At 42.5% G+C, this 26812-nt stretch overlaps 1 protein-coding gene and 1 long non-coding RNA gene across 5 annotated transcripts in view; one reads left to right on the top strand and one right to left on the bottom strand.

The window, feature by feature from the left end:
* Nucleotides 1–15814, bottom strand: part of GPR155 (G protein-coupled receptor 155) — a 51360-nt gene extending 35546 nt beyond the window's left edge. Inside the window, exons 1-3 of one of the 2 annotated variants that reach the window (XM_080668191.1) lie at nt 15593–15814; nt 9351–9430; nt 6675–7171 (exon numbers count right to left, since the gene is read on the bottom strand). In XM_080668191.1, the coding sequence (XP_080524317.1) occupies nt 6675–7140 (466 nt within the window). In that variant the 5' untranslated portion in view covers nt 7141–7171; nt 9351–9430; nt 15593–15814. The remainder of the gene's footprint in view (nt 1–6674; nt 7172–9350; nt 9431–15592) is intronic. The other variant, XM_080668190.1, reaches the window with a different exon arrangement.
* A 2928-nt stretch (nt 15815–18742) lies between these two features.
* LOC308248160 overlaps nt 18743–26812 on the top strand; it is a 94956-nt gene continuing 86886 nt past the window's right edge. For all 3 annotated transcript variants that reach the window (XR_013960605.1, XR_013960606.1, XR_013960607.1), the window contains exons 1-2: nt 18743–18803; nt 18930–19092. This is a non-coding gene — a long non-coding RNA (uncharacterized lncRNA). The remainder of the gene's footprint in view (nt 18804–18929; nt 19093–26812) is intronic.

Here is a 26812-nt window from a genome sequence, read left to right as displayed (position 1 = left end):
GAGTAGAAATGTATTTTTTAACACACAATAATTTATATCAAATTGTTGTTCATTAACCTGTTTTCTTTTTATATCCAAATTTTCTTCCTTTTTCATATTCTGAATATTTATAAAGCAGGTCATTATTGGGGTATTTCCAGTTAGTTGGACAGGTATTTGAAGGCAAAAGAAGTATAGTCTAGCGGGACAGCAAAAAAATCAGGAATAAATAAATACTTGTTAAATTACTAAAAGATTATGGTTAAACAGGGGAAATTTCAGTCCACTTCTGCCATTCGTTTGCATAATTACTTAACCTTATGTCTTTATAAATTAGTTAGCGCTATTCTTTTGCTACCAATCTGAAGATGATTTTTCAAATCTGAAAAAAAATATATGAAAGCAGCGATCCATACTAACAAATTAGATTTATAATCATTATATCAACTATTAAGCTCTAATTATTAATTAGAAATAAGGCTCTTGGGGGTGGGGAGAAACCCACTATGAGGAATTATTATATAGCTTTGAAGAACTAAGACAAATTTAGCCACCCACTGTGGCTCCTATTTTAAGTCTGGCAGATTTTCAATCCCTAGCAAATACCACAAAGACCCAGATAAGATCATTCTATTATTTAATGGCATATAGCTAAATGCTTCACTTCCTTTTTGTTTACAGCTCAAACACTAGAGCATAATTATGATTAGTCAGGATACTTATCTATCAGCATTGTTTAAGGAATACATTATAGGATTTAACTATGCCCTCTTAGTATCTTTTAATGACCAAGGCAAGAAATGATTCTGATTTGCTAAAATCAACATTTCACCTTGGTTTCCTCTCACACTCATATTTCTTTAAGTACCTTTGAGAAGAACTGTTTTTAAGCCCTGGCCAGTCTGGTTTGATTTGTTGGAGCAATGTCCCGTACACTAAAAGGTGGTGGGTCCAATTCCCGGTCAGGGCAACCCAGATTGTGTGGGAGGCTGATCCATGTTTGTCGCTTACACTGATGTGTCTCCCCCTCCCTCTCTCTAAAAACAGTTGGGGGGGGGGGAAGAATTGTTCTTAAGAAACAGACATCTTTAGTGTGTAGTTTTCTGTCACTTGAGTATAGATAAATCATTTTAATGTAGTTTCATAGACAGTTATAATTGTCATAGTATAGAAAAAAGGAAACATGACTGTCCTTTTCCTTTATTCATTATCTGCCTTCTCCTTGTCACCTGTAAACTGGATTGATGTTATGAAACAAATGCAGTCTCAAAAAGGGTATGTCTTATAAGCTATGATGTTTATCTGTGAACGAGAGAGTGGAAATTCCTGCGAGAGGCCACATAGCGAACTGAAAAGGTCTTCTCTCTACAGACATGATCTTTTCTGTTCACAATGAACGAGGCCAGAAGGCAGATGGGCATGGACAGCAACAGTAAGTCACCTCATTGGAGCAGATGCATGGCCCTGCAGTTCTGTACCACACCTTCCAATCTACAGATGTATGAAAAAGCACTTCTGTCTATACTATTCGATTCTGGTAAAGGTATTGTTTACCATCTAATGTTACAAAAGCTCTTATATTATTTGTGATTTAAAATATTAAAAAACACACACAAGTACTACAACTCAAAATCTATAACCATAATCATTGGGGAAATTGAGTTCTCACACTGCTGGGAACATGATTATTACCAGATTCATTGATTTAATGTGGGACATAAGAAAAGTAGTGATAGAGAGAGAAACCAAGATGGCAGCATAGGTAAGCACCTAAACTGCTGCCTCGCACAACAATTTCAAAACTACAACTAAAAGACAGAATGGACACCATCCAGAACCACAGGAAAGCTGGCTGAGTGAAAATTCTACAACTAGAAGGAAAGAGAAAAGCTCACAGAGAATTGGAGGTACGGCAAAGGGTCTTTGTGCGCGCAGAGAGGAAGGGTGGCTGAGAGCCTGGCTGACTTCTCTGGCAGAAGTGGGAAGGAAGCCCCCGACTGCACTGAACCCCAGTTCTGACTGCACTGAACCCCAGTCCCGGGCAAAACCCCGTAGACCCAGGCTCATACAGGGGGAGTCTGGACTGTCAGGTAGAGAGAAAGGCATCTGGAGACTCGGAGACCCGGGGGAGACCCGGGGGAGCCCCGGCAGGCAGGGTTCTGGAGGTGCGTGCGCCAGTGTGTACAAAGGCTGCGGAGGTTGCCACAGGCTTTCCCTAGCAAAGGGAGTCTGAAGCTCCTGACTGCACTGAACCCCAATTCTGACTGCACTGAACCCCAGTTCCAGGCGAGCCCCTGGGGACCCGCGCTCTTACGGGGGGGAATCTGGACTCTCGGGCGGAGACTCGGGAGCCGGGGAAGGCAGAGGTCTGCAGGCGCGCACATGCCAGTGCGCACAAAGGCTGCAGAGGTTGCCACAGGCTTTCCCTAGTGGAAGGGAGTCAGAAGCTCCTGACTGCACTGAGCCCCAGTTCTGACTGCACTGAACCCCAGTTCCAGGCGAGCCCCTGGGGACCCGCGCTCTTGTGGAGGGAATCTGGACTCTCGGGCGGAGACTCGGGAGTCTGGGAAGGCAGAGGTCTGCAGGCGGGCAAGGGCAAGGCTGACTGGAAGCCAAGACTGTCTGCTCCGCCCTGAGACTCCACCCCATCCATGCTGAGCACAGAGGCTATTGCAATTTGGCAAGTCTAATCCTATAAGGCTGTCTCCAGCACCGAACTTCTCCCAGCATAGACACAGCTGATCCTTACAGCCAACTGGCCTGGAGGTCAATTCCTCCCAGTGATACCAACAACAATCAAGACTTAACTACAACAAGGCTGTACACACAGTCCACAAAGGGGTGCACCAACAGTGTCCACTTCAGGTTAACTGGGGAGGCCGACCCACTGGGCCATATAGGAAACCTAGCACACAAATTTACCCTACCAACTCAGGGAAGCAGTGAAAATGCGGCGTCAAAGAAACAGATCACAAACGAAAGAAATGGAGGAAAACAAACGACTGGATATGGAATTCAAAACCACGGTTATAAGGCTTTTCAAGAATATCCTAGAAAAGGCTGATAAATATAACGAGACCCTCGAAGATATGAAAAAGGACCAACTAGAAATTAAACATACACTGACTGAAATAAAAAATATTATACAGAGACCCAAAAACAGACTAGAGGAACACAAGAATCAAGTCAAAGAATTGAAATACAAAGAAGCAAAAAACACTCAACCGAAAAAGCAAAAAGCAAAAAAAAAAATCCAAAAAGTTGAAGATAGTGTAAGAAGACTCTGGGACAACTTCAAGCGTACCAACATCAGAATTATGGGGGTGCCAGAAGAAGAGAGAGAGCAAGATACTGAAAACCTATTTGAAGAAATAATGACCGAAAACTTCCCCCACCTGGTGAAAGAAATAGACTTACAAGTCCAGGAAGCGCACAGAACCCCAAACAAAAGGAATCCAAAGAGGACCGCACCAAGACACATCATAATTAAAATGCCAAGAGCAAAAGACAAAGAGAGAATATTAAAAGCAGTAAGAGAAAAACAGTTAATTACCTACAAGGGAGCACCCATACGATTGTCAGCTGATTTCTCAACAGAAACTATGCAGGCCAGACGGGAGTGGCAAGAAATTTTCAAAGTGATGAATAGCAAGAACCTACAACCAAGATTACTCTACCCAGCAAAGCTATCATTCAGAATTGAAGGGCAGATAAAGAGCTTCACAGATAAGAAAAAGCTAAAGGAGTTCATCACCACCAAACCAATATTATATGAAATGCTGAAAGGTATTCTTTAAGAAGAGGAAGAAGAAGAAAAGATAAAAATTATGAACAACAAATACATATCTATCAACAAGTGAACCTAAAAATCAAGTGAATTAAAAACCTGAGGAACAGAATAATCTGGTGAATATAATAGAATCAGGGGCATAGAAAGGGAGTGGACTGATAATTCTCAGGGGGAAAGGGGGAAAGGGGGTTTCATGAAGAGACTGGACAAAAATCATACACCCATGGATGAGGACAGTGTGGGGGAGGTAAGGGCAGAAGGTGGGGTGGGAACCGGGTGGAGGGGAGCTATGGGGGGAAAAAGGAGGAACAATTGTAATAATCTGAATAAAGATTTATTTAAAAAGAAAAAAAGAAAAGTAGTGATGAATATGGTAGACTACAGTTTTTAGTTGGAAATTCTGCCTCAATATGAAAATGAACAGATTTATTTAATAGGTCTTTTCCACTACTACTCATTTTGTGAAATATTTTTAGATTAATGCAAAGATAATAAAATGTTGATTCTCTGTGAAAGTAATGTATTACAAGGGCTAGTTGGGTCTTCTGAAGATTAAATGGGCATGTTATACAACTGTGTGGCATAGAGAATGTCCAGGATTTAGAACCAGAAAACCTAGGTTTGGGTCTCAGGCACCTGTAAGCTATCTGACCTGGGATAAGGCAAATAAACCTCTGTAAGCCTGTCTCCTTACTTAAAAATGAGGATAATAATATCTGCCCCACCTTAAATGAGATAAGTAAATAAGAAAGAACTCTATAAACTATAAAGTTATAAATGTTAGTTCTGTTTAGTTATGGGCTTACTAATCTTTTTTTTTTTTTAAATATATATTTTATTGATTTGTTACAGAGAGGAAGGAAGAGGGACAGTTAGTTAGAAACATCGATGGGAGAGAAACATCGATCAGCTGCCTCCTGCACACCCCCCACCGGGGATGTGCCCGCAACCAAGGTACATGCCCTTGACCGGAATCGAACCCGGGACCCTTCAGTCCGCAGGCCGACGCTCCATCCACCGAGCCAAACCGGTTAGGGCTGGGCTTACTAATCTTGAGAACATGAAACTATATATTTACAGTTTATGTCTAAATTAAGATACAGCAATATTTATTAAATATTTAGCACTACTGTACTGAGCCACTTCTCAGGCCCTTATACCATAAATACCTTGACAAATTTACATTATTAATGCAGCTCTGAAGAGAAACTTCTTGCTTTTATTTCCAAAGTCTTTATTTTAATGCTTGGTTCATTCTTAATTTTAAATTTCAATAACCTTAAAGAAACACCTATCTAGTTTCTGACTATTTACAGCTCAGTTATATAAGAGCCTAGTTTTTCCTCTCTCATAAACCTCCTGCTTTACTCATGGTTATTTAATTTTAAGGTATACCTCTGTTTCTAGTAAAAGAGATGGAGGAGGGTCAAAGGAGGAGAAAGATGAAAAGTATAGTCCACCAAAATCCTTTTGGTGCCAGTAATGAGATAATCTGGGGGGTGGGGACAGGTTAAAAATACATGATAAGAAATTTGAAAGTTAATGGTAGATTTCAGTTGTCCATTTTGTTAAGTTTTTTATAGTTTCTGTTCAGAAGCTACATCATCAGAAAGGCCTTTACTGACCCCCTACCTCAAGTAGCACCTTCTCATTCCTATCCCTCTATAATACTATTTTACTTATTTTTATGGCCCTTGTCATTATTTTAATTTTAATTTTCCATTAAAATGTACAAGAATGTTGTTCACAGTTGTATTCCAGCAGCTAGCACAGTCACTCGTACATAACAGGTCCCTATGGATGAACAAATGAATGAATGACTAGATCAGTAATATTCAGGTCCTCACATTACAATATATGATCAAAGCACAACATAAACTTTAATTTAAAAATAAAAATATAAATAAGTAGTTACTAAATGTATGTTTTCTTTTTTTTTAAATGGCAGTTTTGCACTTTATTTTAAATATATTTTTATTGATTTCAGAGAGGAAGGGGAGGTAGAGAGAGATAGAAGCACCAATGATGAGAGAATCATTGATTGGCTGCCTCCTGCACCCCCACTACTGGGGATCGAGCCCACAACCCGAGCATGTGCCCTTGACTGGAATCCAACCCGGAACCCTTCAGTCCGAAGGCCGACACTCTATCCACTGAGCCAAAATAGCAAGGGCAAAATGTACATTTTCTTAGTGTTAGAGTATTCCGGAAAAAAAAAAAAAAAAAGATGTTTCAAGATATCTCAACATCCCAAACTGGTATGTTTATTGTTTCATCAGGAAAACATACACACATAGAAACATAAAATTAGATTGCTTAAAGAGTTGGAAAGATGAAGAAGGAAAAGTTGGAAAGGTGAAAAAAACCCTCACTGTTTTTGTTCTTAAACAAAAAATTAACTTCAACTAAAGTACATTGACATTTTGAAGAACAGCTAAAAAATGAGCTTTAATGTAAAATAATATATATTCTAGGTGGTAAGAAAAATAAGGGATGAAAAAAGTCACTCATAAAATTCCACTGCTAACATTTAGTAATGACTTTTTATACAGACATATACCTATCTCTTTTATATAATTTAAATCAGAATCTGATCTCTTCTGGAAATTATACTTCTTTCATATATGATTATTGAGAAGAAAAAGAATACTATTAGAAAGAAAATTCACAGTTTATTTGGATATGACCATTTGTTTTAGGTAGACCTTTCAAGAACTCAAACTCTGAAGTTAAGGAAAAATATAATTCATCCTAATTTAAGATATAGCTAAGAAAAAAGTACAAAATATTTCTTAGATATAAGAGTATCTATCACTAACAAATGCTTAAATTAAAAGGGTTACATTCTGGTACCTTCTAAAACACTTGAATTTTTTAGAAACTTGAAAAATATAAAATAACTTACCTATAGGATATCCCAATGCAAAGTCATTACTTTGTGTAGCAAAAATAGGGAACAGTCCAGCTTTGCTAAATCGACTATTAGGACTGGCAACTAATAAGGTTAATACACATACAGTGAAAAATACAGAAGCTTTGGCAATTAAGATGCTATATAGGAAAGACCAATCCACATTGGAAAAATTAAGTACAACCATATTTTTGAATAATAAAGCTGGAAGTGCAAATCTGGAGACAAAATTTCCCAGTCCTTTGGCCTGTGTTGATGTTATGACATTGGTCCTTCCTGCTATATAACCACAAAAGACTATACCAAAGCATTCTAGTAAGGCTGGAAAAAGCCTTGTTATTGACATTGAAGATGAGTCATTAGTGGAATTAAATCCATGCATTACTGTTGAGGACAAAGTCGTGGTCATATTGACTGCAATGGTTAAGTTCTTGGCAGGTAAATCAGAAAAAGAATTCATTTTCTTTCACCCTCCAACTCCAACCAGATCTCTGGAAAGGAAGAAATATTCAGTGTGACAATCAGTAGGAAGAATTCTAATTGAAAGGATACATTGGCAAACCTAGACTTATTAAATGGCCAAATAAATAACACATACTTTTCTTCAACTACCATCAGAGAAAAATGCAAGTAATAAAAGGGCGGCGGGGGTAATAAAAGGGAGAGTGTTTCCTCACTAACAGTAACCTCTTTACTTTCAAAGGTGGGTCAGTGCAAAATATTTATGTTGCTGTCCTATATTCAACATCAGACCTGAGTAATACAGCTGCAGTAGTGCCCCGGGGTCCTTTCCAGTGGCCCACCCTTGAGCTCCACCTACTGATTAAGAGCATGGAGCTCACAGAGTCTCTGATGAATATTCACCTGCATTCAACTTCTCCAGAAATTTCAGAAATTCTCAGGGTTACGTTAAGGAGACACACTACCAGGGGTGGGCAAACTTTTTGACTCGAGGGCCACAATGGGTTCTTAAACTGGACCGGAGGGCTGTAACAAAAGCATGGATGGAGTGTTTGTGTGAACTAATATAAATTCAAAGTAAAGGAGCGGAGGGGAGAGCAAGAGAACCCTCCGCTCTTTCGGCTCCGCGGGCCGGATAGAACAGCCGAACAGGCCGGATCCGGCCCGCGGGCCGTAGTTTGCCCACGGCTGCACTAGACAGAAGGGGCCTTTCCAGCCTGTGGCCATACTTGACTATAGGATAGGAAGAAGGGTGTAGTAGAGTATCACTTATCAACTTTAAACCAGTAACATATTTTAGGTATCACTTTCATCATCTGTATAATAGTACCCACCTAATAGAAACTTGATATTATTCAAGTAACGTCCTTACAATCACATCTGAAACAAAGTAATCCCTTAACAAAAGTTAAATATAATTTTGGTAGCATATTAAGAGAATGAAACAAAAAATGATGGCATTTCACCAACCTACTCTTAGTTCCTTTTATACCAGCCACACATTGGCCTTCTTGAATGTCCCAGTCCCTTTGTACTACATGGACTTTGCACATGCAGTTAACTCTAAAATGTTCTCTTCTCTACCCAGCCAACACTCCCTACATACTAACACCTACTCATCCTCTAAATCATATAGTCCAGGAGTTGCTTCTGTCAGGTAGCAACTCTAACGCGACAGCCAGGCCAGGATTCTTTCTCAAATATAATCATGTTCCTTACCTTTAGGCCACTTTTCTCATTTTATAATTATACTATGCATTCGAGTGGCTATTTGTTTTATGTCTATCTCCTTTAGTAGACTTTAAGTGCTACAGAAACAGAGTCTGTGCATGTTTTTGCTTATTGTTATGTTCCCACCACCTAAAATAGTGCATGGCACACAAGAGACTCCATATGTGTATATTTACTTCATTTTTTAGTGAATCAATGTTCTCTTTTAGGAACTATCTAGTTCATGGACAGAAATCTCTTTCTTTTTTTTTTTGGATGATAAAGTATTCTAAGTTTTTCACTATAGTAACAGGCCTAGGACCACACAATGTGTTCTAAAATGTTCTAAAGTTGTTCATTAAATGTTAAAGAACACAAATGTGTTGTAAAATGTTCTAAAGGTGTTCAAAAAATGCTAAAGCAAGGAATGCTAATATTATAACCAGACTCCTCTCTGCTGCCAGGGACACATGAGCATGAAGTTTAGACAACTGCAACTCATCAGCTCTTATTAGTAATTTGAAATTAACATGGCAACAACTGCCAATTTATAAGTAATTATTCTGGGTTAATCATCTAAAGCAGTGGTCGGCAAACTGTGGCTCGCTCGCAAGCCGCAGTTTGCCGCTCTGTTGACTAATGAGTTTGCCGACCACTGAGATAGGGGCTTAATCACAAGGAACAACAACAGCCTGTAATTATTGGAATCGAGAGTCCCTAAAGTGACCTTATATAAGGTAGAAAGTAGAAAAGCTCATCCCCGAAATGTACAGGTTAAGATCTCAAACACCTACATCACATTAAAAAGACCCCGGTGGCAGGCCAGAGACTAGCAATAACTGATACTCAGCGGTGTGAACGAGATAATTTTCTCTGTGCTACCCTGGTATAAACGAAACCATTTAAAAAGTTACATTTAATCTGGATCAGGACAAGTATTTTTCTACCGGGATTAGACAGGAGTCGTCAATATACACAAAACCTACAATATTCACATACCTGAAGTTTAGCAAGTCAGCATCCAATTATATCCTGGGAAAGCTACTGGTTGGTACAGGTACCCATAGTTGAAGTAGGAGCTGGTAAACAATTAAGCAAAGGTGTTAAACATTTGGAGCCATTAAAAGTCAGTGCTAAAGAATAAGGTGATAGCCCTAGCTGGTTTGGCTCAGTGGATAGAGAATCGGCCTGCGGACTCAAGGATTCCAGGTTCGATTCCGATCAAGGGCATGTACCTTGGTTGCGGGCACATCCCCAGTAGGGAGTGTGCAGGAGGCAGCTGATCGATGTTTCTAACTATCTCTCTCCCTTCCTCTCTGTAAAAAAATCAATATATTTTTAAAAAATAATAAGGTGATAAAGTAGCCCAGTCTTCTGTTATTTTTTTCAAAGTTCCCTATATGTATTTCTTTGCCTGGAGTATTAATAACTGATACTGCTCACTAACCCTTATTTGTACCACACTCACATTATCAATGCATTTCAATAGTTTTTAAACCAATAGTTTTAACTAAACTAACAGTTGTTCAGTGAAAAGAGTCAAAAAGACATGAACCCAATTTTGGACCTTATCTCTTACCAACTTTTTGGGCAAGTTACCTAGCCTCTCAGAAGCTTAGCTTCTTTAACTATAAAATTAGAGTAAAAATCTCCTTAGAAGAATATTGTGAGGATTGGAGATTTTATACTAAGCTTATCATAGTTTATCACAAAGTAGGACCTCAAGAAATGGTATCTTTGACCCAGCAATCCCGCTCCTGGGAATATATCCTAAGAATCCTGAAACACCAATCAGAAAGAATATACACACCCCTATGTTCATAGCAGTGTTATTTACAATTCTATCTAATAAAGAGGGAATATGCTAATTAACCATCACTCCTCACAAAGATGGCTGCACCCACAGCTGAGGCCAAGTTCCCATAAGGAGCCTTAACGAGCAATCAGCAGGGACCTGAGGCTACGCCCTCCCCCACTGCCGTAGGGTTTGACAGGGGACCTCAGGCCGTGTCCCCCACCTGGCAGGGCTTGACAGGGGACCTCAAGGTGTGCTTCCTGTCCTGGTGCTGGGCTAGGGGACCTCAGGCTGCGCTCCCCACCAGGTGGGGCTTGACAGGGGACTTCAGGCCATGCCCCCCACCTGACAGGGCTTGATGGGGGACCTCAGGCCATGCCCCCCACCCAGAGGGGCTTGACAGGGGATCTCAGGCCATGTCCCACACCTGGCGGGGCTTGACGGGGGACCTCAAGGCACGCCCCCTGCCCCGGTCTGGGCTGGGGGACCTCAGGTCATACCCCCCCGTCCTGGCGCCGGGCCAGGGAACCTGAGGCTATGTCCCCTGCCCGGCAGGGCTTGACAAGGGTGGGACTGGCCAGGTCTGGATCTAGCCCAATGGGGGAGGTGGCCGGCCAGGTCTGAGTCTCACACAATTTTGAGGCGCATGTGGGTGGGCGGGGACTTGACTCTGGGTCCCGTGGTGCACCCCAAACTCTGACAGGAGGAAGGTTTTCATATGCATTTTACTAATTTTCTTTCATCTCTGACACTTCTATTATAGAGAAAGGGCAAATAGCAATATTAAATTATTTCCTCTAATTAATCCCCTTTTAATGTGCATAAATTTCGTGCACTGGGGCACTAGTAGCCAATATTTGAAACCAGTCCAAGTGCCCATCAGTAGAGAAGTGGGTGTAAATACTGTGGTATATTTACACAATGGATTACTATGCGGCTATAAAAAAGAAGGAACTCTTACCTTTTGCGACAGCATGGATGGACCGGGAGATTATTATGCTCAGTGAAATAAACCAGACAGAGAAAGATAAATACCATATGATCTCACTTGTATGTGGGATCTAATGAATAAAATAAACCAACGAACAAAACAGAACCAGGGGCATGGATACATGGAACAGACTGCCAGAGTTCAGAGGTGAGGGAAATGGGGGGGGGGCGGTGCAGGGAGTGTTGTATGAAAGAAGGTGGAGATTAGCCAAAGGACACATATGCATAGCCCATGGAGACAGACAACAGTGTGGTGAAGGCCAGGGGAGGGGGAGGGGGGCCTGGGCGAAGGTGGGTCAAGGGGGTGGGGGGATGGAGGACATCTGTAATAGTGCCAATACATTTTTTTTTAAAATATATTTTATTGAAGTTTTACAGAGAGGAAGGGAGAGGGATAGAAAGGTAGAAACATCGATGAGAGAGAAACATCGATCAGCTGCCTCCTGCACACTCCCCACTGGGGATGTGCCCGCAACCAAGGTACATGCCCTTGACCGGAATCGAACCCGGGACCTTTCAGTCCGCAGGCTGATGCTCTATCCACTGAGCCAAACCGGTTTCGGCACCAATACATTTTTTAAAATGGTAGCAATTGCTATTAGGAGCTGTAGTCCTAATAATAAGAATAATAATAACAAATTAAATATTGGTATATTGTATTGTCCTATTCCAGTTCTTCAGACAATATTTGGAATTAAAGATCCTTCAACTAAAACAGAGGGACAGGGAGAAACCAAGATGGCAGCATAGGTAAGCACCTAACTGCTGCCTCGCACAACAATTTCAAAACTACAACTAAAAGACAGAACGGACACCATCCAGAACCACAGGAAAGCTGGCTGAGTGAAAATTCTACAACTAGAAGGAAAGAGAAAAGCTCACAGAGAATTGGAGGTACGGCAAAGGGTCTTTGTGTGCGCAGAGAGGAAGGGTGGCTGAGAGCCTGGCTGACTTTCTCTGGTGGAAGGGGGAAGGAAGCCCCCGACCGCACTGAACCCCAGTTCTGACTGCACTGAACCCCAGTTCCGGGCGAGCCCCTGGGGACCCACGCTCTTGTGGGGGGAGTCTGGACCCTCGGGCGGAGACTCGGGAGCTGGGGAAGGCAGAAGTCTGAAGGTGTGCACGTGACAGTGCGCACAAAGGCTGCGGAGGTTGCCACAGGCTTTCCCTAGTGGAAGGGAGTCAGAGGCTCCTGACTGCACTGAGCCCCAGTTCTGACAGCACTGGACCCCAGTTCCAGGCGAGCCCCTGGGGACCCACACTCTTGTGGGGGGAATCTGGACTCTCGGGCAGAGACTCGGGAGCCGGGGAAGGCGGAGGACTGAAGGCGCGCGCGTGCCAGTGCGCACAAAGGCTGCGGAGGTTGCCACAGGCTTTCCCTAGTGGAAGGGAGTCAGAGGCTCCTGACTGCACTGAGCCCCAGTTCTGACTGCAGTGAACCCCAGTTCCAGGCGAGCCCCTGGGGACCCACGCTCTTGTGGGGGGAGTCTGGACTCTCGGACGAAGACTCGGGAGCCGGGGAAGGCAGAAGTCTGAAGGCGCGCACGTGCGCACAAGGGCAAGGCTGACGGGAAGCCAAGACTGAGACTCCACCCCATCCAAGCTGAGCACAGAGGCTATTGCAATTTGGCAAGTCTAATCCTATAAGGCTGTCTCCAGCACCGAACTTCTCCCAGCATAGACACAGCTGATCCTTACAGCCAACTGGCCTGGAGGTCAATTCTTCCCAGTGATACCAACAACAATCAAGACTTAATTACAACAAGGCTGTACACACAGTCCACAAAGGGGTGCACCAAGAGTGTCCACCTCAGGTTAACTGGGGAGGCTGAGCCACTGGGCCATATTGGAAACCTAGCACACAAATCTACCTTACCAACTCAGGGAAGCAGTGAAAATGTGGCGTCAAAGAATCAGATCACAAAAGAAAGAAATGGAGGAAAATAAATGACTGGATATAGAATTCAAAACCACGGTTATAAGGCTTTTCAAGAATATCCTAGAAAAGGCTGATAAATATAACGAGACCCTCGAAGATATGAAAAAGGACCAACTAGAAATTAAACATACACTGACTGAAATAAAAAATATTATACAGAGACCCAAAAACAGACTAGAGGAACACAAGAATCAAGTCAAAGAATTGAAATACAAAGAAGCAAAAAACACTCAACCGAAAAAGCAAAAAGCAAAAAAAAAAATCCAAAAAGTTGAAGATAGTGTAAGAAGACTCTGGGACAACTTCAAGCGTACCAACATCAGAATTATGGGGGTGCCAGAAGAAGAGAGAGAGCAAGATACTGAAAACCTATTTGAAGAAATAATGACCGAAAACTTCCCCCACCTGGTGAAAGAAATAGACTTACAAGTCCAGGAAGCCCACAGAACCCCAAACAAAAGGAATCCAAAGAGGACCACACCAAGACACATCATAATTAAAATGCCAAGAGCAAAAGACAAAGAGAGAATATTAAAAGCAGCAAGAGAAAAACAGTTAGTTACCTACAAGGGAGCACCCATACGATTGTCAGCTGATTTCTCAACAGAAACTATGCAGGCCAGACGGGAGTGGCAAGAAATTTTCAAAGTGATGAACAGCAAGAACCTACAACCAAGATTACTCTACCCAGCAAAGCTATCATTCAGAATTGAAGGGCAGATAAAGAGCTTCACAGATAAGAAAAAGCTGAAGGAGTTCATCACCACCAAACCAGTATTATATGAAATGCTGAAAGGTATTCTTAAAGAAGAGGAAGAAGAAAAAAGTAAAGATAAAAATTATGAACAACAAATACACATCTATCAACAAGTGAACCTAAAAATCAAGTGAATTAAAAACCTGAGGAACAGAATAATCTGGTGAATATAATAGAATCAGGGGCATAGAAAGGGAGTGGACTGATAATTCTCAGGGGGAAAGGGGTATGGGGGGTTCATGAAGAGACTGGACAAAAATCATACACCCATGGATGAGGACAGTGTGGGGGAGGTAAGGGCAGAAGGTGGGGTGGGAACCGGGTGGAGGGGAGCTATGGGGGGAAAAAGGAGAAACAATTGTAATAATCTGAATAAAGACTTATTAAAATAAAAAAATAAATAAAAAAATAAAAACAGAGGGACAGGATGGGTCATAAGTTTATCCGTTTTTATTTTATACCAAACAATTAAGAGGAGTTCAATTTAATTTAGTTTGATCTTAAATAGTTGTTAGCAAGAAAGGGAGAGCTCTTCATTTTTCTCAAGGTGATGGTCAAATAGTTGTAGTAATGTCCAGGTTTAACTCTCAGTTAGTTGAAAATTAAGAGAAAAATTGAAAAGTAATTTTCCCTGAGGTTTCTTTCAATGTTCCTCAACATTATAAAAGGAATACCTGCTAGTTGAGGGGAAATCAAAATAACTAAAAAGGACTTACAAAGTTTTATCTTATTTTAATTCCCCCCACCCGCCCCCATGGGAGGAAAATGTGCTTTCTACAGCATTCTTTTAAAATAAACAGGAACCACAGTAATGGGAGTTTTTAAAAAAGTTACATCCAGTTTTTTCATCTCATTAAAACAAAGCTTATTGTGTAATAAACACACTGACCTGTCAGTAAAAGGGCAGCGGTGGACAAATGCTACATACAAACCACTTCAGGCTACTGCATACTGATATTTTGTTTAGATAACACCAGAAAACCACTGAAATTTTAATTGATATTAAGTAAAAGTCGGGAAGAGAGTTTTCTGATTAATTTCAAAGAGGAAGCTTTAAACTCTCAGGCTGTCTCTCAATCCCCTTTATCCCATGGAAAAGCATAATAGTGTGGTACTATTAAAGCACTCTTCAGTAGCAACAGTCACACCACCCACTGCTTGTTGGGAACCAAATGTCCTTCCTAGAGACCCAGCGCGGGGAGCACAGAGCACTGCTCTTCCTTGTAGACTTCGGCCCTCCAAGATAAGGGTGTGGAGAGTCGCTAACCATATAGGCCGCCGGAAAACAGCTACCACCCAGTGCCCGCCAGGCAGCAGCAGAAGGGGAAAGGCAGCTAGGGGTCTGCGGCTGGGATAACAAGTTGGTCCTTCAGTTTCCCCTGGGCATGGGCGTCACAACGTATTAGTAACTGACATGCTCTGAAAGGGGGTAAGGGAGAAAATTTGGGGCAACTCTCCAAGAAGGTCCCAGGAGGGCAGATACTGAGGGCGGCCCTTGGGATAAAGGGAAGAATCCGAGAATGACAGGGTGGAACGAGGTGCTCCTCGAACTAGGGAATGGCAATTCTGTCACCAGAAGGGACAAGCAAGCCGCCCCTTCCCCTACGTAAGCCTTCCCGGGTGGCTCCCCACGTCCTAAAGGGCGCTGCGGGGCAGAGGCGGGCGGGCACAGGCAGTGGGCTTCGGGCCTGGGAACCGAAGGCTGGGCGCTGCCCACCTACTCAGATCCAGGGGGCGCGGGTACCGGGGGCCCATCTCACCTGCTACGTCGGCAGCCCCGGGGCCGCGAGGAGAAGGGAGTCGGTGCTCGCAGGGGCCAAGCAGGGAGGAAATCACCGTCATCTCCTACGCACAGCGCCCCTCGCAGAGAGCTGCGGGCTGCCAGCTGCAGGAGCTCAGTCACGTTCCACGAAAGTGAGGTACAGAGAAGCGGTGGCGGGGTCAGCTCCTCCCGGGCCGGCCCTGCGGCCCCGCCCCGCCCCGCGGCCCCGCCCCTCCAGGCCCCACCCCGCTCACAGGCCCCGCCCTTCGCCGCGAGCCTCCCAGCCTCCGGGCCCACCCTCATGCTCCGCCCCTGCCTCCTGGACACTAAAACACTAGACTCAGGAGGCGGGACTTCCGGCCGCCTGGCTCCCGCAAGATGGCGGCCGCGGCGGGTAATCCTCATCTCGTGTTTTCCTAAACTCAACTTCAGAGGCCTTTAGTCTTTCCCTCTAACCCCAGCGTCGTGTGATCCGCCAATTCCTCACTTTGTTAACCTAGTCATATTTATAGCACCGAGTTTAAACGCGAGGATTTAAATAAGAATCAGACTTGGTTCAGAATCCCGCCTTCCTCTTTCCCAAGGTAGTAGTGTGATCTTGACTTTGCTAAATCAGAGATTTAAATGTCTGTGAAGCTTTAGCACTGTGCTTAATTTAGAGTAAGCTCCCAGTCCCTGTCTGCTGGTGTTTATATTTTGAGGGGAACAACATGCATATCCCCTTGGTCTGCCAAGGGGAAACTGGTTGTATATTGGTGGAAAACTTCCAGAGCTTCTTGAAATGAAGGGGTCCCAAATACGGTAGATCCTCCAATAGCACCTTTTCTTTCACGTGGTTTGTTATAATGTTGATGAAATTCCAAGAATTTAACTCTTGTTTATATCAATTTGCCTATGGTAAAATTGGTTTCGTTATATGTTGTTTCCTTGCAGTTCCAAGAATCTATCCATAATGTTAGGTGAAGACTTACTGTATAGAACTCCATTTTGAAACCAGAAGGAATCCTGTATTTGAGTTAGTCATTTGGAAGGAAAATTATTTCAAACTTAAAAATATTTATAACCTGATCCCACTTAATATCTCCACAAGCATCTGTCCTTTGTAAAGCCTCTAGTTTGCTTTGCATCTTTAACTTTCTTGCAACTTCAGTGTCTTCCTATCATCTTGGTGGTTTTAGTGTAAAGATACAAGAATATAACTTGAAAAATTACAGTAAGCTAAGTGTTGGTTAAAGTGTTGTGGGCAGTGGGAAGGGCACCAGGTGTTAGACCTGTGGCATCTGACCAAACCTTGGTTCAGCAACCTAGGTACTTGAGTTCTGGCTAGGAAAGAATTAAGAGCCAAGACTCAAACTATAAGAGAACATTTATTTATAAAATCACAGAGGTAGGAGAAGTAATTCATAGAAGAAATGGGCGTAGGAAACAAGTAATAGAGGCAAAGGAAGGGCCCCTGGAGCTTGGGAGTGAGGAAGGTAATGGTAAGTGCCGGGGGGAACCAGGAAGGCATGGGGTGCTCCCGGAAGGGAGACCAACTGGGTCCATCCTAAGGGTTTTAAGGGTGAAGTTTTTAGGGGAGGTCCCAGGGGAAGAGTCAATAGAATATTCAGCAGTTTTCCAGGTATGTCCTTTCAGGGTTGTGGTTCCTATTGATAGATTGACTGGCACCAGGACAGGGGGTCATTATTCAATGCAGCTGGTCCTGAGGTCAACCATGGCATTGCTTGTCCGGTTTTGCGGCTTTTCTGTCCTGGAGCTGAAATACAACTGAAGCCTAGATGTTATTTCTAGGGATGAAAGGTCAGGGGGTCCAAACTTCATGACCAGTGCTATGCTAGGGGAGGAAAGGTCACCCTAGGGAGGCACCCAGGGCTTTTCAAACTAGTGACCTTCTGTAATCGGGTACATCATCCTTGCTCTGCTCCTGTCTGTCTAACTATTATAAAAGGATCTGAAAACTAAGCAGGAAAAAAATGGTCATAAACTGAAACTAGAAAAGTTATGCATTCTGATCCTGTTCTCACTTTGCCTTTGTTTCCAATTGTTAAAAAGAAAACCAGAGGCCAAAAATGAAGTCACGTATGCTGGGCCCCATCACTAAACTGGGGCTAATACTTAACATAATCACAGTTTCAGTTTCTAATTTTTTAAAAAAATTATGAATGTAATAAATAATTATAAAATACAGGATGGGGCAAATGTAGTCTTACAGTTATTCATATGAACAATAATACAATAATTAAAAATATTATAAGAATAAACTCTGTTTGATGTACTCACAACTGTAAATATTTTTGCTTCACCTCTATTCACGTAAATTAGAAAGGAATGAAGTAAAAATCAACACCTATTGAGAACATTTTACTATATAGTTTTTTCTATGTATTTAAGAAAAATAACATCACACAATAGGCATGATTTTTCTACACATGACTTTTAGCAACATCCTATATAATAAATGCCTAATATGCTCAGTGTCTGGTTGTCTGGTCATCCATTCAACCAATCAAAGTGTAATATGCTAATGATATGCTAAGGCTGCTCAACTGCTTGCTATGATGTGCACTGACCACCATGGGACACTGACCACCAGGGGGCAGATACTCTGACTGGTAGGTTAGCTTGCTGCTGGGGTCTGGCCAATCAGGACTGAGCAAGACAGGCTGGACATGCCCTGGAGCCCTCCCGTGGTCCAACCTCCGACGACCCTCCCTGGCCCCAATCATGCACTGGTGGGGTCCCTCGGCCTGGCCTGCATCCTCTCGCAATTCGGTCTGAGGACCCCCCCCCCGGAGTGCATAAATTTCATGCACTGGGCCTCTAGTTTTTCATTAATAATATATAATTAACTTTTATCCATAAATATGGGTCTATATCATAATTTTTAATACTGACCCTATTGAAATTTGAGGATAATATTCTTTGAAAAAGTAGGAACTCTAAGCCATTCATAAAGTCTTAATAAAAGATGAGTAAGAGGAAGATTAAATAGTACAAATGATTAGAGTGATTTAAAAGGTGTTATTTGACTATGTCTAGTGCTTGCTTTCTCAGTACATGTACTTAAATTGAATAGGTCTAATATGATTTCAAGTTTCTTTAAAATTATTTAGTTTCTTTAAACTCCCATCTCCTCAATTTCTCTTTAGGAATCCATAAAGCTTCAGAGAAGTTGACTTCACTCTGCCTTCAGAGGTGACACAACCTAGGTATCCAGTACATTTTATCTCTTTGGACTCCAAGATTGAGTCAGGGTGGGCATTGGCTCTAAGGGGGTTTGATACAATGACTCTTAGGACTTTTGCTGAGAATGCTGAGGTTCTCTTTCCTGTTAGACAAGAGGAAGAAGCTGGACCATGAGAGGAACCAGTCTTAGAATGATGCAGACACACAAGAAGGCATGGCAGAGATAACTAAATATATGGATCCTTGATGACAAATTGAGTTGTAGAATCAAGTTGCAACTGAAGCCAGTCAGCCTGTGGACTTCTCATTCATGTGAGCCAATCCATTTTTTAAAATTTTTTTCTTTTTTCTTTTTGTGCCTTACTTTTTTTTTCTTTATTGATTAAGGTATTACATATGTGTCCTTATCCCCCCATTGCCCCCCACCCCCCCACTCATGCCCTCACCCCCCTGTTGTCTGTGTCCATTGATTAGGCTTACATGCATGCATACAAGTCCTTTGGTTGATCTCTCCCCCTTACCCTCACCGTCCCCTACCTTCCCTGAGGTTTGACGGTCTGATCGATGCTTTTCTGTCTCTGGATCTGTTTTTGTTCATCGGTTTATGTTGTTCATTATATTCCACAAATGAGTGAGATCATGTGATATTTATCTTTCTCTGACTGGCTTATTTCGTATAGCATAATGCTCTCCAGTTCCATCCATGCTGTTGCAAATGGTAAGAATTCCTTCTTTTTTACAACAGCATAGTATTCCATTGTGTAGATGTACCACAGATTTTTAATCTACTCATCTGCTGATGGGCACTAGGCTGTTTCCAAATCTTAGCTATTGTAAATTGTGCTGCTATGAACATAGGGGTGCATATATCCTTTCTGATTGGTGTTTCTGTTTTCTTGGGATATATTCCTAGAAGTGGGATCACTAGGTCAAATGGGAGTTCCATTTTTAGTTTTTTTGAGGAAACTCCATACTATTCTCCATAGTGGCTGCACCAATCTGCATTCCCACCAGCAGTGCACAAGGGTTCCTTTTTCTCCGCATCCTTGTCATTTGTTGATTTGTTGATGATAGCCATTCTGACAGGTGTGAGATGGTACCGCATTGTCGTTTTGATTTGCATCTCTCGGATGATTAGTAATATAAAAAGCTTCTGTATAGCAAAAGAAACCATCAGCAAAATAACAAGAAAGCCCACTGTATGGGAGAACATATTTGCCAATGTTATCACTGATAAGGGTTTAATCTCCAACATTTACAGGGAACTCATACAACATAACAAAAGGAAGATAAACAACCCAATCAAAAAAATGGGCAATGAACCTAAATAGGTACTTTTTGAAAGAGGACATAAGGAAGGCCAGGAGACATATGAAAACATGCTCAAAGTCACTAATCATTTGAGAGATGCAAATGAAAATGGCAATGCAGTACCATCTCACACCTGTCAGAATGGCTATCATCAACAAAGCCAATCCATTTTTTAAAAAACTTTTATGAGTTTATTTGAGTCAAACTTAAAGTTGCTGGGAAGCAAAATCTCAACAGATTGAGAAAATGCTCCAGAGGTTTTTGCAGCTTATTTTATACCTTAGAATAAAAGGAAGAGACTAAGGAGGGTTACATGAAATCCATTGGTGGGAGATTAAGGGGGTGGGAATATAGGAAGAGGGGGATATCTGGGATTGGATAAAAAATAAACTGAGGGACACATGCTTCTTTTACATTGGTGGGTATAGGATAGTTAATAATTAGCATTTACAGCACATAGATGATATGTGAGAAACAAGATAATAATGAAGGCTTCTGTACTCTGGTGCTATGGTTGTGCCTTGAGGGATCTGGAAAAAGAGATTACTCTGACATTTCAAAGGTATGTTATACTTGATGCAAAAAGACACTAGATAGCCTCAGTTAAGATAAAGATTGACCATTGTTAACACGTTAAGCGCCCCGTCAGTCACTGGTGAGTGACACTATACTTTCCGTCTGGAAGACAAAACAGGCTGGGCGCTTAATGTGTTAAGAAAGTTGCAGGCCTGCGACTTGACTACCACCATAACTTGCTTTTAGTTAGGAACTTTTATGTTCTGACTATGCCATGTGGTTACTTGCAGTCTCTGAGTTTGTAAGGCCAGCCATGCAGGCCTCCTCTGAGCTTGTCAGGTTCAGTATGTGGCCCCTTTTTTGTGCACACTTTCCCCTTTTGTTCATCTTCAGATGCATTGATGACCAACCTCTTGGTGGATAATGTGGTCCCCTGTTGCTAGGAAGGCTCGTTCTTAGGAATTCTTAGTGTCAGCGTATTTCTTGCTGAAATGGTGGAGCATCGGGAATGGGCAAGATGTAAAGTTGGATGAAAGTTAAGGCCGAATTTTCTTAAAAGGGAAAGGCAGGTAAATGAGAGGCAGTCAGGACTTACGGGCCTTCATTAAGAAAAAAACACTCTGGATCATTTCTAACCTGCAAGCTATCATGATCCAAATTTTGCAATCTCTTTTATGTGTTTTGCATCCAGCATAACATTTACTTATAGTGTGAGGACACAACATACACACCTCTTCTGTTTTTACAATCTGATCATGAGAGGGATTCCCAGTTACTGGTGGTGGTATTATTATTGTTATTATTATAATTATTATCAATATTTTAATATGGCCCTTCTGCTTCCCATTGAAAGCACTCAAGTGTCATTCCTTGTTAATCTGATTTCTGCTAGTTGTACAATTGGAAACTGTAACTTTAAGGTTTAATTGAGCCAATCAGTTATCTTCATTGTTTAAACAAGTTTTTTTTAAATATATTTTTTATTATTGATAGCATTACAGAAATCTCCCATTCCCCCCTCCTTTATTCCCCTCCTCCCAGCCCCTATGCCCCTGCCTTCCCATTCCAGGTCTTCCCTACCCTATTGCCTGTGTCCAAGGGCTATGCATATCTATATATATAAAACCCTAATATGCAAATAGACTGAACGGTGGAACAACTGAACAACCGGTCGCTATGACATGCACTGACCACGCACAGAACATGGCAGGCGTCAGCAGCAGGCGGCAGAGCGCGGAACATGACGGGCATTGGCCGCAGTGGGATGGTGGAGCAGGTGAGCGGGAGCACCAGACCAAGGCGGTGCGCTGGTCGCTGTCATTGGGGCGAGCCTCTAGTGGTTACTGAAAATTCTTTGCTCCCACACGCCACGGTCCTGCCTGGCACTTGCACCTGCTGCCAGCATCTGGTGCTAGTCCTGATTGCTCGGTGCTGTCAGCGGGTGTGAGTGGTGGCTGCGGCCCCAGTCGCCCCTTAAGGCTTCTCCACCTCCCCCTGCTCCTGAGGGGCGATCAGGGCCAGCAGCCACCTCTTGCACCCACTGTCGGCGATTGCCCCGCTCGCACCCGCTGCTGATGCCAGAGCCGCTTCTTGCACCCACTGCCAGCATCAGACCCGCTCGCACCCGCTGCTGGCACCGGCCTCAATTGCTCTGTGCCGCCAGTGGGTGCGAGTGGGGCCAGCGCTGTTAGCGCATGGGAGTGGCGGTGGCAGGAGTGGGGCTGCCAGCAGGTGAGGGGCCAGGGGGCCGTGGCGGGAGGGGCCGGGTGGGGGCACGGAGGATGGCCGAGACCCGCCTCTGTGCCCACCACAGCCTCACAGCCCACAGTTCCTTTCAAGGTATACGAATTTGTGCACTGGGCCCCTAGTAAGTATATAAATTCTTCGGTTTATCTCTTCTCGTCTCCCCACATCGAGGTATGTCAGTCTGTTCCATGCCTCCATGCTTCGGGTCTTATTTTGTTCATTAGATTCCACAGATAAGTGAGATCATGTGATATTTGTCTTTCTCAGATTGGCTTATTTCACTTTGCATAATATTTTCCAGGTCCATCCATGCTGTCCCAAAGGGTAAGAGATCTCTCTTTTTCACAGCTGCAGAGTATTCCACGGTATAAATGTCCCACAGCTTTTTTATCCATTGATATACTGATGGGCACTTGGGCTGCTTCCAAATCTTAGCTATTGTGAATAACGCTGCCATGAACATAGGGGTGCATATATTCTTTCTGATTGGTGTTTTGAGGTTTTTAGGATAGGTATTCCTAGAAGTGGGATCACTGGGTCAAACAGACATTCCATTTTTAATTTTTTTAGGAAACTCCATACTGTTTTCCATAGTGGCTGCACCAATCTGCATTCCCACCATCAGTGAACTAGTGTTCCCTTTTCTCCACATCCTCACCAGCACTTGTTAGTTGATTTTTGGATGATAGCCATTCTGACAAGTGTGAGGTGATATCTCATTGTAGTTTTAATTTGCATTTATCTGATGATTAGTGACATTGAAAATTTTTTCATATGTCTCTTGGCCATTTGTATGTCCTCTTTGGAGAAATGTCTATTCAGATCTGCCCATTTTTTAATTGGATTGTTTGTCTTCCTTTTGTTGAGTTGTATGAGTATTTTATATTAACTTTTGGATATTAACTCCTTATCACATGTATCATTGGCAAATATGTTCTCCCATACAGCGGGTTCCCTTTTCATTTTGGTGGTGGTTTCTTTTGCTGTGCAGAAGCTTTTTACTTTGATGTAGTCCCATTTGTTTATCTTCTCCTTACTTTCCTTTGCCCAAGGAGATGTATCTATAAACACATTGCTACAAGAGATGTTTGAGATTTTGCTGCCTATGTTCTCCTCTAAGATTTATATAGTTTCATGCCTTACATTTAAGTCTTTTATCCATATTAAGTTTATTCTTGTGTATGGTGTAAGTTGGTGGTCTAGTTTCATTTTTTTGCATGTGTCTGTCCAGTTTTCCCAAGTACCACTTACTGAAGAGACTGTCTTTACTCCATTGTATGTTCTGCAATCCTTTTTCAAATATTTATTGACTGTAATGGTGTGGGTCACTTTCTGTGCCAGTACGTATGAAGTTAAGCAGAATTATAAATAAAATGCCAAAGATTAAGGACAAAGAGAGAATCTTAAACGCAGCAAGAAAAAAGCAGTTATCTATAAGGGAGCTCTCATAAGACTGTCAGCTGATTTCTTAACAGAAACTTTGCAGGCCAGAAGGGAGTGGCATGAAATATTCAAAGTGGTGAAAAGCAAGGACCTACAACCAAGATAGTCTACCCAACAAAGCTTTCATTAGAATAAGAGAATAGAAAAAGAGATGCACAGACAAGAAAAGCTAAAGGAGCTCATCACTACCAAACCAGTATTATAATAAATTTTAAAGGGTCTTCTTTAAGAAGAAGAAAAAAGGATAAAAATATGAATAATAAAATGACAATTACTTTAAATGGAAGTAAATTAAATGTTCTGATCAAAAGACATGTGGATGCTGAATGGATAACAAAACAAACCCTTAGATATGCTGTCTATAAGAGACTCACTTCAGATCAAAAAACACACACAGACTGAAAGTAAAGGGATGGAAAAAGATATTTTCTGAAAATGGAAACAAAAAAACTGGAGTAGCAATATTTATACCAGACAAAAGAAACTTTATAACAAAGGCTATATAACAAAAGACAAAGAAGGACCCAGCAAATCCACTTCTGGGTATTTTTCTGAAGAAACTCAAAACATTAAATAAAAAAGACATATACATTCATATGTTCATTGCAGCATTATTTGCAATAGCTAATATGGAAGCAACCTAAATGTCCATCAGTAGATGAATGGATAAAGAAGAAGTGGTACATATATGCAATGGAATAGTACACAGCCCTGAAAAAGAATGAAATCTTGTCATCTGCAACACCATGGATGGACCTAGAGGGTATTGTGCTGAGTCAAATAAGTCAGACAGAGGAAGACAAATGCCATATGATTTCACTTATATGTGGAATCTAAAAAACAAAATAGGGGAGAAACCAAGATGACAGCATAGGTAAGCACCTAAACTGCTGCCTTGCACAACAATTTCAAAACTACAACTAAAAGACAGAACGGACACCATCCAGAACCACAGGAAAGCTGGCTGAGTGGAAATTCTACAACTAGAAGGAAAGAGAAAAGCTCACAGAGAATTGGAGGTACGGCAAAGGGTCTTTGTGCGCGCAGAGAGGAAGGGCGGCTGAGAGCCTGGCTGACTTTCTCTGGCGGAAGGGGGAAGGAAGCCCCCGACTGCACTGAACCCCAGTTCCGACAGCACTGAACCCCAGTTCCGGACGAAACCCCGTGGACCCAGGTTCATACAGGGGGAGTCTGGACTGTCAGGAAGAGAGAAAGGCACCCGGAGACTTGGAGACCCAGGGGAGCCCCGGTGGGCAGGGGTCTGGAGGCGCACGCGCCAGTGTGCACAAAGACTGCGGAGGTTGCCACAGGCTTTCCCTAGCAGAAGGGAGTCGGAAGCTCCTGACTGCACTGAACCCCAGTTCTGACTGCACTGAACCCCAGTTCCAGGCGAGCCCCTGGGGACCCACGCTCTTGCGGGGGAAATTTTGACTCTTGGGCGGAGACTTGGGAGCCGGGGAAGGCAGAGGTCTGGAGGCGCCCACGTGCGAGGGCAAGGCTGACAGGAAGCCAACAGCTGCCTCCGCCCTGAGACTCCACCCCATCCAAGCTGAGCACAGAGGCTTTTGCAATTTGGCAAGTCTAATCCTATAAGGCTGTCTCCAGCACCGAACTTCTCCCAGCGTAGACACAGCTGATCCTCACAGCCAACTGGCCTGGAGGTCAATTCCTCCCAGTGATACCAACAACAATCAAGACTTAACTACAACAAGGCTGTACACACAGTCCACAAAGGGGTACACCAAGAGTATCCACCTCAGGTTAACTGGGGAGGCCGACCCCCTGGGCCATATAGGAAACCTAGCACACAAAGCTACCCTACCAACTCAGGGAAGCAGTGAAAATGCGGCGACAAAGAAACAGATCACAAACGAAAGAAATGGAGGAAAATAAATGACTGGATATAGAATTCAAAACCACGGTTATAAGGCTTTTCAAGAATATCCTAGAAAAGGCCGATAAATATAACGAGACCTCGAAGATATGAAAAAGGACCAACTAGAAATTAAACATACACTGACTGAAATAAAAAATATTATACAGAGACCCAACAGCAGACTAGAGGAACACAAGAATCAAGTCAAAGAATTGAAATACAAAGAAGCAAAAAACACTCAACCGAAAAAGCAAAAAGAAAAAAAAATCCAAAAAGTTGAAGATAGTGTAAGAAGCCTCTGGGACAACTTTAAGTGTACCAACATCAGAATTATAGGGGTGCCAGAAGAAGAGAGAGAGCAAGATACTGAAAACCTATTTGAAGAAATAATGACCGAAAACTTCCCCCACCTGGTGAAAGAAATAGACTTACAAGTCCAGGAAGCCCACAGAACCCCAAACAAAAGGAATCCAAAGAGGACCGCACCAAGACACATCATAATTAAAATGCCAAGAGCAAAAGACAAAGAATATTAAAAGCAGCAAGAGAAAAACATTAATTACCTACAAGGGAGCACCCATATGATTGTCAGCTGATTTCTCAACAGAAACTATGCAGGCCAGATGGGAGTGGCAAGAAATTTTCAAAGTGATGAATAGCAAGAACCTACAACCAAGATTACCCAGCAAAGCTATCATTCAGAATTGAAGGGCAGATAAAGAGCTTCACAGACAAGAAAAAGCTAAAGGAGTTCATCACCACCAAACCAGTATTATATGAAATGCTGAAAGGTATTCTTAAAGAAGAGGAAGAAGAAAAAAAGTAAAGATAAAAATTATGAACAACAAATACATATCTATCAACAAGTGAACCTAAAAATCAAGTGAATTAACAATCTGAGGAACAGAATAATCTGGTGAATATAATAGAATCAGGGGCATAGAAAGGGAGTGGACTGATAATTCTCAGGGGTAAAGGGGTATGGGGGGGTTCATGAAGAGACTGGACAAAAATCATACACCTATGGAGAGGACAGTGGGGGGGAGGTAAGGGCAGAAGGTGGGGTGGGAACCGGGTGGAGGGGAGCTATGGGGGGAAAAAGGAGAAACAATTGTAATAATCTGAATAAAGATTTATTAA

Source organism: Plecotus auritus (genome assembly GCF_963455305.1).
Source record: "Plecotus auritus genome assembly, chromosome: 5".
Taxonomy (NCBI): Eukaryota; Metazoa; Chordata; class Mammalia; order Chiroptera; family Vespertilionidae; genus Plecotus; species Plecotus auritus.
This window is presented reverse-complemented; position numbering and strand designations above follow the sequence as displayed.